Source organism: Carex rostrata, chromosome 14 (genome assembly GCF_964058835.1).
Source record: "Carex rostrata chromosome 14, lpCarRost1.2, whole genome shotgun sequence".
In the NCBI taxonomy this organism is placed as follows: domain Eukaryota; kingdom Viridiplantae; phylum Streptophyta; class Magnoliopsida; order Poales; family Cyperaceae; genus Carex; species Carex rostrata.
The window spans coordinates 8,335,310-8,346,235 of record NC_135931.1 but is presented as its reverse complement, the minus strand read 5'-3'; the positions used below and the strand labels follow the sequence as shown (position 1 = coordinate 8,346,235).

General features: G+C 33.7%; 1 protein-coding gene across 1 annotated transcript; it reads left to right on the top strand.

Moving 5' to 3' along the window:
• The first annotated feature begins 1,130 nt into the window (after nt 1–1,130).
• Nucleotides 1,131–5,776, top strand: LOC144565703 (uncharacterized). The gene is made up of 3 exons (XM_078315525.1): nt 1,131–1,647; nt 4,216–4,349; nt 5,118–5,776. The coding sequence occupies exons 1-3, from the start codon at nt 1,274–1,276 to the stop codon at nt 5,645–5,647; spliced, it is 1,038 nt and encodes a 345-aa protein (XP_078171651.1). The 5' UTR covers nt 1,131–1,273; the 3' UTR covers nt 5,648–5,776.
• Nucleotides 5,777–10,926: the final 5,150 nt, after the last annotated feature.

Genomic DNA, 10,926 nt, shown 5'->3' with positions numbered 1-10,926 from the left:
TTGTTGGAAGAACTAAGGACAATTGGCGGCAATAGCTCTAGTCGTCGGCTCTTCTCTCTCTTTACACTCCCACCACCGCGACACCCTGCCTTCTCCACTCGCAACCCAAACAGAAAAAAAAATGTCTCATTTCCTTTGGTAACTAACCAGCCAACACTAAAGGTCATCAGTGTTTACCACTAAAGGACATAGTTTGTTTCTTTTGTTTCTTTTGTTGGTTTATGTTGTTAGATGCTGATATTTAGATGTGGATGTTTTTTAGATGTTGATGTAGTTTTGATGATATTTTTAATGTAAAACAATAGATGTACTTTACGTTTTACTTATTAAAATTATACTTAACAACCACTGTCAATAATAAAAAATAAATAAAAACAGTCCGATCAAAATCGAACTAATTCAATCTAATTTAAAATTTTACAAAATTAACTTTGTTTAATATTCGCATCAATACGTATTTGATGGTCCGAATTCTCCGCGGTGAAGTTCTTAAAAAACCGAAACAGAAAATGAACTGGACAGAATTTAGGAAAAGGGCAAAGACAAGTGTAAGTGCTCAAATGTTTTCTGTAAGTTGGCCTACGGGCATGATCTAAGCAAAAAAATAAAATAAAAACAATACATAGCACATGAACCTGACAACACGCAGGTACTCCCCTGCAAGATCATACATGACATCACTTATATGCCAGAACCTTTATATGATAATTTGTGGGGAAAACATTCTGAAAAGGTTCTTCACTGGCAGTCGGGAGTCGGGACTCGGGAGAGATCACATGTCAAATTGTTGAGTACAATAATCAATAGCAACAGAAAATCCCAAGCTCTTACCATGTCCACACTCAACATGTCGTCTTCCAACGTTACTGTTCATACAAATATATAAACCACCACTCTTCTTTTACTCTTTTTTTTTTTTTTTCTTTAGGGTTTCTCTTTTAAAAAAATATTTCCTTTCATATCATTCAATCCCATCAACAATGGCACTGTAGCGAGAAATCAAAAAGCTGTCTGTGTTTCTCTCTCTTCTTCCCTTGTTAATCCACCAATCCACCATTTGTCGGTCATCTACTCTCTTTTCTTATTTCTCTCCCAAACAACCCCTCGAACAGAAAGTTCTTGAGGGAGAGAGAGGAGAGAAACCGTACCGCAATTTTGAGAGGCGTTGAAGCAAGAATTCTTCTCCTTTTCCTCAATTCCTGCGCGTGCGAGAGAGAGAGAGAGAGAGAGAGAGAGAGAGAGAGAGAGAGAGGGGAAGGCGAAACAGAAACGGATGGGTTCGCCTTCAAACGCAAACTCCAGCTCTTTCAACTTTGGTGAAGAGAAGATCCGTTTTGACGAAACAATGGCCATGGGAAGTGGTATCAGCACGAGTACTGTTTATGCAGGACGATTGGTGGGGTCTCGAGCCTCCACTTCATCGTCATCGCCATCGTCCCTGTCATCCTCGAAGAGGCCGGGTCCAAGCTGTGCTCCACAAGGGCCCGCGCAACAGCCAATGGGAAGGTGCCAGGTGGAGGGTTGCGGGGTGGACCTAAGTGGGGCCAAAGCATACTATTGCAAGCATAGGGTTTGCGGGCCCCACTCCAAGGCACCTCGAGTGGTTGTCGGAGGTATTGAGCAGAGATTTTGCCAACAGTGCAGCAGGTAATTTCTTTCCCTTTTTTAACATCACTTGTTGAATTTTGTTTTCCATTTTGAAGAATTGTTTTGCGGAACTATTTCTTTTTTTTGCTTTTGCGTGTGTGCGATTTCCTAATTTCCTAGCTTATTAGAGCTTCCCTATACGCCTTCTTTGTTGATCTTCCTTTGTTCTGAAGCTTATAGATTCCTTTTGACCAATTACACATTAAATGCATATATTCTTTTTTGGACTGTAGCAACATATGTTTTCTTCTTCTTTTTTGCGCATCAAATATAGATATGTGTTATGTGGCAAATATTGTAACGGCTTGTTGAAAATTATGTGGAGTAATTCTGCAATAGAAACCAATTTTCTTTTATTGGTTTCTGCTTTTCATCCGGATCCAATGCTCCAATGGCATTCTAATATCAATTCACTTTCCTATTCGGCATACAAACTAAAAGATTCATTAATAATTAATTAATCTAGTAGGCAAGCCTACTACAAAAAATTAGTTAGCCTAGTAGCTATGTAGTGATTGGCACATCCCTGTATATAAAATTTTCTTTTGACAGACTGGCCACAAAATTATTTGATCATATTGATTTATTTATCACTGCCTTGTTGTAATAACTAATAACATTACTTTAAGCTAATTCTCTCGTGGACTTGTAATTAAATGGGCCATAAAGTCAACAAAAGGCATTTCTATATTTGGACCTCCTGTTGCAGGAATCTGGAGATGGCAACCCTCCATTTTCAATGTCTCGAGAAGACGAGAAGAGGAGGATGAAGACTTATTAGATTTTAGTACTTAGTTTTATGCATACTATAATGTTTTGGTATTTTCTTATTTTACTGCCTTAGTTGTGGTTATGATGTTTTGGTATTTTCTTTTGTATCTGTTTTTGTTTTGAACATTTGTACAGTCTTACCATATTTGGTTTTGGTACCAATTTTAGGTACCAGGTCAGATATGCTATGGTTTTTTACTTCAATAAAATCGGTGGTATATACCACTATTTAAAAAAAAAAAATAGATTAAGGTTTCGATTGCCTATAGATCATTTAAATTCAATAAATTGTATGGATGCACATCAAATTGGTCTTAATTATTTTCCTTTGGTGCTGTTGATCTTTTGGGCAATCAATCTTTTTGATGTATATATTAAATATATTTCTACTTGATTTTTTTTTATCATGAAATGTTGGCCAAGTAGCTTTTATACGTACTTAAGTTGGTCATGTAATTCCTGTCCATCCTTTAGTTGTAAACATACTCATCATATGTATAACCAATTTATATATATAACACAAGGTGGAAGTTCTGAAATTCAATTACTGCGGTGATATAAGTGTACGGTCAAAATCATACATAAATTATGGATAAGTTATTCATAGTATTTAAGATCCCATCCATTCTTGAAGCTATATATTGATATTCATCCGCCATATATATGTGGACAATTTCAACTTCTTTATATACTCTTGAATTAAGGCTAAAACTGATCAATGGTATTATCATCTAAGTTTGTAGTAGTAATATGTAGAAAGCATTTCTGTAGGCGCACCTAATTAATGGGCAATTATGAGGTAACTCTGTCCAAGGCATGCAGTTTAAATACTAAGGGGGAGTGTTGCGAAACATGTGTACAAGAGTGTTTGAATCTTGTGCATGATGGATTTTAGATATTCTATATTGGTCAATGTGTATTGTTTATTAGCATGTTGATCACTTTGTGATAATGATCTATTGGTGGCTACCAACTTCTATGGACTGGCGTCTTGAAATGAACACGACTAGAGGATATTAAGAATTTTTGTTATGAATTTAAACTCAATTTGGCAAATTTTTACTTTGATAACTCTTAAATAAGACAATATGTGATGATATGATGTATTGGTTCATCTAGATTAACATTTTTTTCTATTAACATACGGTGTTTATGTAACATGTAATATAAGAAGAAGTATATATAGTGCTTATTTGGAGGGAAGCTTTTCCGGTTTTTCCTGGTCCTTTTCTTCTTATAACTAGTATATACATAATTCACATGCACTGATGATTACATTTTATTATCTAAAATTTTAGAATTGGAAAATACACAAACAGCAACAATCTTGCTTGATTCTGCTCTATTTTAGAATTGGAAAATACACAAATGGCAACAATCTTGCCTAAATTCTGCTATTTTTCTTCTTGTATTTTTCATTTTATCTTATTCTGTAATAAACTAAGTTTTGCAATTTAATTTAATTTGATGGAATAGTATCTTAATGCAAACATTATTGCAATACTACATGCAATGTTACTATTTTCTGCTGAAATAGCTCTTTAGCAGCTTTCTCTGTGGAAGTGATTTGTCTTCTACTGATATTTTTTGAGGAAAAATTCAAATTACCGGATTAAGGTATCAACAAATAGTGTTGTGTTAGGCAATCGATATGGCCCTGCTGGTCTGGATTGTAACAGCTATCGTATTATAATATAATAAATAGTACTTGTTTCCTTTGTTTTCATTCTGTCCTGCTGGTCTGAAAGATTGTAGCATTCTAAAGTACTTGTTTTTCCTTTGTTTTCATTCTGTTAGGTTCCACTTGCTATCAGAATTTGACCAAGACAAGCGCAGTTGCCGCCGTCGCCTAGCAGGGCACAATGAGCGACGCCGAAAGCCTCCTTCTGGGCCATTGTCTCATGGCAGACCATTCTCGCCATTCTTCCATGGTTAGAATTTTTTATTAGTTTTTTTTTTCTGAATTCTTTGATAGATAGATTAGAGACAAATATCATTTCCATATCATGAGTTCGATTTTGTTATTCCTATGATTTTCATTATAATTTTAATGAAATATCATTTACCCAGTGAAGTTTACTATGTTATAAGCAAACACTCTCATACAATATTCTTGTAGATATTATTTTAGTTAATGATGCAAGCAGTTATTTTAGAAACATGTATATTGATGCTTTTCAGAAATAGATTTCTGGTAATTAAAGCAAAATAATTGCAATCAAGGTGACCAGATATTGAGTAGTCTTTTGTTCAAGTTCACATAAGACAAGGATAACAATATATGATTTTGAGGAAGAAAATACATAATTTTTAACCATTTATCTCATACCAATACTGGCATGATCCGCATCGTAGACTGAAACTAGGTCTGGTATTTGTTATTTGCAATTGGTATTTTTTTTTTCTTGTTTTGTGCCTTATTATTGCATTTATATGATGCTATGCGAGGCTTAATTACAAAATAAATCATGATTCCAATTATCTTACTCAAATATAGCCATATTTCATTTAACATGTTCACCAAAATAAGCACTATATACTGCACTGATTACTTTTTAGTAAAGCCTGGTTCTTGTTGTTCTAGCAAACAATATAGTTCTACATTAGAAATCTTTCTAGACATGACAAAACTTCCCTTTGATTTTGTTTTATTGTCTGAACATACTGTGACACTTCATTCGATGTATCAAATAATACAGAAGTAGATGGGTCCGTATCAAGTGGTTTTGTCATGGATTTCACCAGACCTAGTACAACAGTCACGTTTGTGGGCAACCAACCACCTCAGGTGAACCCAACTCAGCCCCAGATTGGTATGCCGCCTTTTGTGCAAACTCCAACTCACCAGCAATTCCTATCTAGCTCAAACGAAACCCTAAACCTCGCTGGTGCACCGAACTCAAGTTGTGCTCTCTCTCTTCTGTCATCTCCGGTACAATGGGGCAGGCCTGCAGGTGACAGCATTCAGAGTCCATTCAGCTTTAGACACCTCCATGAAGGAAATTCAAGTAGGTCCAATCATGGCTACGCAAGTGCAAGTTCGGTTCCTGTGCAACAACATGTTGGGCTAGACATGATGGAGAGACCTGTCACTGAGACAGTTCAGTATTCAGGTCTGCTTGGGTCGGCATTGCACGGGAATAACGAAAGCAGCAGTGATGGTAACACTAGGAATTACGAGCATGGTGATGGTGGTAATGGTCATGATTTGATCCACTGGTCTCTTTAGTATGTACATATATACATATTTTAATTCTTTTTTATTACCTCTAGTCTTTGTGTTCTTTCAGAGCATTTCGAGGGTATATTTAACCCAAATTATGCTCTTTGAAGAAATTATGATTCGTTTTCTTGAAAGCACCAGCTTCAATTTGTGATGTTGCGACTCAATTGAAATGTTCCATTAAATACTACAGGTATCATAGTTTTCCCAACCGAAACGGTAAAGCAAGCTGCATGATTCATATATTCAAATGTTCAATATGTTGTCCTTCTATTTAAGCAAAGGCAAACATGATTCTTTGAGCCAAGCAATTGGACTGATCCGGAAATTTTATTATGCATGTGTGATACCAAAAATGTTTTACCATGTACTTTTTTGGTAATTAAAGACATTACTTTATGGCTGACTTTAATAACGGTGACGAAAGAAAATACCAGGAACTTGAACAGTACTGAACGGATAATGCATCATGCATGCATGTAATACAAATACGTACGTAGATATATGCAACGCTGGAGTGGGGAAGTTTGCAAAATATTAACGGTGAGGATTAATTTGGAAGCAATTTCAAAGAAACAGGCAAGACCTCAATAATGTGGTCCCGGAATTTTAGATGACATCTGACAGCGGTTACTTTTAGATCACGAACGAATTGGTATTAATTTAAATTTTGAATTGGGATCATAGGGTTTAGAAATTTAAATTGAGCACACTATATATATGCACTATGATTCGTATCTTCGCTTTCTTTTTCTTTTCTTTTTTAAATTCAAACTATCAATCTGATCTGTTCAACATAATTTCATATGATATTGCACTTATACAAACTGAATTAATATTTTTTTCGAATTTTTTTATTATTATTTAGATAGGTATAAAATCACTTGATTTTAAAATTTTGGATCATCTAAAAGCACTGGGTTTCTACCTATTTAAACAATACAATAGTAAACACAATTCTATAAAAAAAGTATCAAATTGGATCTTCAAGTATATTTTTATATGGAGATCATGTTTAACTGTTCGGATTAACTATTTAAACTTGAAGAATGAAAATATGAGTTCATAGCACATGTCCATCTGTAATATGCATATTACTATAGCCTTACTCATTAAAAATTATTCATTCTTTATCTGAATTGTTGATCTGATTTTGAGCAAATTCCAATTTTATGTTACTAGTTACTACAGAAGATATGAATAGGCATTTTGTGCAATATATAAACATGTTAGCCTGCAAGTAGTACTATAAACAAATTCTTCGTGAATTGAGAAACGATTAGAAATTAATTCTACTTGAAGCGTAATCAAATTTATACCTGAAATTTTTGGAAATGTTGCACGATGGGCATCTTTATATATATTTTGCAACAAGACACAAGTAAAATTAAAGTATTGAAGCGCCCCAATTAATCTAGTATTTAAGATATTCTTTCATGTACGACTCGTAGATTAAAATTTTAGTATCTATATACTATAGATGATTTAAAGGTATACGTAATCAACACATCAGAACAAAACTAATAAACATTTACCACACATATCATTTACGAAGTGGAAATTATAAAACCAAAATTGATCACATGAATATAGCTTTACTTACTAAATAATTATGGAAACTTAAAAACCCAAATTGTCAAAGGCTTTGAAAAGAGGTCCTTTTTATCACATTCTACTACAAAATATACCTCCTTTCCTCTTTTTTGAATGCATTATTGTTGGTATAAATTTTCAGAATATTCGGATAGTTAGAAATTAATTAAAATAAATCAAATTGAAATAGAGTTACCCGGATCGTGTACGAAACACTTTCCTTAAGCGTATTCCGTCTCATCGTGCAAGATGGAACCGCAACCAAGATAATCCGGGGTTGTTGCTCCTTAGGCACGCCATGGAAGCAACTGACGATAACTCCGCAATATCTAGCATAGATCAGAATTTGATAAAATTGAGATAAAATGGAAAGAGGAGAATAAATTATATAAATTCATTTTTCTGGGGGGCAAATCAAGAAAGAGATTGTATTTTTGATATCTTCTCACCTACTCAAACAGAGATAAGATGGTACAATATATAATCAAAGAAATGGTGCGAGAGTTTATGAAGTTTAATGATCATAATGAGAATTCAACACACAAACGGAAATGAATCATTATTGAGGAATAAATATGACACTAAATATCAAAACTGTCCATAATTAAGAAAAATATCATTTTCAGTTTAATCCTCAAATATTTTAATATGACATATAGAGATTTGAGCAAATATATTGAACTGCAAATTTTGAGTTTTCAAACTAAGTTCCAACAATTATGTCCTTACAATCTTTGCTTGATTGTAGTCTTACTATCACTTCTGAAATAAACACTGAGGTCCAATTTTGGACTGATGTCTGATTAGGTAATTGTCCACTATCTGTCTATTATAACTTTTTATTCAAAATTTGCTCTAATCAAAACATTGGGTTACATGAGGTTCTTCTGATCTCCCAAGGTCAGGTAATTTCTTTTAGGAGACACCTACGTACTGTAGTGGATGCTAGAGATTGGGAGGAATTACAATCACTTATCCTCAACTTCTTTCCCTCACAATCACAAGATATTCTTCACTGGATCAGGGAGTCACATGAACAATTTACTATTAAATCCTTTTATAATTTCATTACATTCAGGGGAGTCCAACCTGAACATAGTATGATTTGGTGGAGTTCTAAACTCCCTACAAAAATCAAGGTTTCCATATGGCTACTAACTCAGGATATAATTCTCACTAAAGATAACATTTTAGATAAATAACGATCTAGATCTTCTCAATGTTATTTTTGTAATCAAGTTGAAACTATATATCATCTTTTTATCCAATGCCCTTTTGTCATGACACGTTTCGCTCCTGGCATTCAATAGAGGATATTATGTCTTTTGCTTTCTCTTTGCTCAGACATAAACAACACAATTTTTTTATTATTTTTCGAGCTCCAATTTGGTGTATTTGGAAGCAAAGAAATTTAATATGTTTTGAAAATAAAATTTGCCCTCCTAGAAGACATATTATTCTCTTTAAAATGGCAACCATGGTATATTGGACATGACTGGGTGCTGAAGATGAGGAGCTGAACTAGTGAATGTCCAAGGATACCAACCTCATACTCATGCAATCAATTCCTCATAACACTGAAGAGCAGATGGATTCACTTTCTGATGAGGAAGACAATTCTACTATCTAATCAAAGACAGTAGCTTACAGTGCTTTGTTTGATGTTTAAAAACTAATGTTACAGTTATCTTTGTTATGTTATTCTTTTGTTTAATAATGGTTGTAAGACTTTGTTGTTTATCTTTTGTATACAGTTTTGATGCTAGAAGAATGTTTAGATTAGGCTCATTGTGTCAGCGCGCCTAGACAAACCTTTTATTTTGGTTGTAATATTATTAGTTTTGAAATGAAACGGACCCAGGAGACTTTTTCCTAGAAAAAGAAAAACAAAGCTTGAAAAATGTCCTAATTTCAAAGGATAAACACTTTTTGAAAACGAACATGAAAATTAAATAGGAGATGCTGAGATGCACAAACAACATTAGGGCTACACAAAAAATTCGTAGTTTGTGATTCGATTCGAATTTGATTCGAAAAAGTTCATAAAAAAATTGATTTGAAATAGTTCGAAATTAATTCAAACCAAATTCAAACTGGATCTGGTTCGTTCAAAATAGGTTCACAAACTATTCTAGTTCGAATCTCAAAGTAACGTGAACCGTTGATTTCCGCTGATGACTTATGTTCGCTGGTGATTTAAAAGTTAAAACATAAGGCCGCCCAGCCATAAGTCATAACTCGTAATTCGTAACTCTTGTTCTCAGTTCTAAAATTCTAGACGACTTTCACCTCTCGCTTTCGGTGACTACGACTACTCTTCCTTGTCGTAAAAAAGTTCGTAAAAAATTCGAAATTGAGTTCGTAAAAAATTCCATTCGAAATTAATTCAAACCAAACTCAAGCTGGGGTAAGTTCGATTCGGTTCGATTCGTTTGCAGCCCTAAACATCATGCTATAGTGAAATTATGAAACTCTTAAAATTAACAACTACATAACCAAAGAGTATATGATAAATATAGTCACTCTAGTTAAAGATAAACATACATAATATGTCATGAACTCGTCTTTATACATCTCACGTGAACTATTCATACATCTTGGAATTCATGTTTCTCGTGTATCTAAGCATACAAGTTTATTGTGTTGTGTCCACCTACCTATAATATCTATGCACACTTGTTTATTTCAGTTATGATATAACTATATATTGGCAGTGATGAAGTGTATTTCAGTTATGATATAACTATATATTAGTTGTTAACTTGTTATCATACAATTTTATTGGAAGCACACTTTATTTCAGTTATGATATAACCATTTACAGTTATCACACGGTTTTGATCAAGTCAAAACATGTGTTAATTATTAACATCTGTCAACCATTGTCTTGATTTTTCACACACGTTCTTCAAACCCATTAAAATACACATTTGACTATAATTTAATAGACACTTTAGCGTTATACTAATGCACTTGACTATTATATATATGCCAATATACATCCACTTGCATATTCAATTTTTTTTTGTAAAAATGATAAAAATAACAATTGAATGGAAGATGAAGAATTGAAAACTACATATTTCTTATTATATTATGTATGAGTAGGATATACCAGTGTTGTAAATAACGGTATGCGGTCGTCGGACGGACAGGGTACCGTCAAGCGATTAATAAAAAATAATCGGAAATAATCAGCCATAATCGGAAATAATTGATCGATTAGTCAGAAAAATTCATGATAGATTGGTCACCGCCAACAACTAATCGACCGATTAATCGGCTTAAACGAACGTTTTTTTACAACATTGATATACATCACCAACTATATATGTATATAGTTACAAAAATATTAAGGGAAATTGTGAAAATGCCACTCCAAAATCTTGAAATTGGGAGAATACCATTATAAACTTTGAAATTGTGAAAATGTCATTCTAAACTTGATTAATTTACGAAAATGTCATTTATAGTGTATTCTTATACTATTTTTATTAAAAAAAAACTAAAAAAAAAATACTATTTTGATATACATATTTATGTATTTCCAATTATACCCTTCACACAATTAATTTGTTTTTGTCACCGCGCGCATGCCTCCAGTTCAAAATCGCCTCCTCTTCAGATCTCGTTTCTCCGTGCTTCTTCGTGCGTCCTTACCTTCGGCGCTTCTCCGTACGTCTTAGCACCCC

Bases quoted from the DNA above. Each gene is read 5' to 3' on its own strand.
- LOC144565703 (XM_078315525.1), top strand. From the start codon at position 1,274: ATGGGTTCGCCTTCAAACGCAAACTCCAGCTCTTTCAACTTTGGTGAA. The intron at 1,648-4,215 runs GTAATTTCTTTC...TCATTCTGTTAG, and splicing joins TTTTGCCAACAGTGCAGCAG to GTTCCACTTGCTATCAGAAT. The intron at 4,350-5,117 runs GTTAGAATTTTT...CAAATAATACAG, and splicing joins ATTCTCGCCATTCTTCCATG to AAGTAGATGGGTCCGTATCA.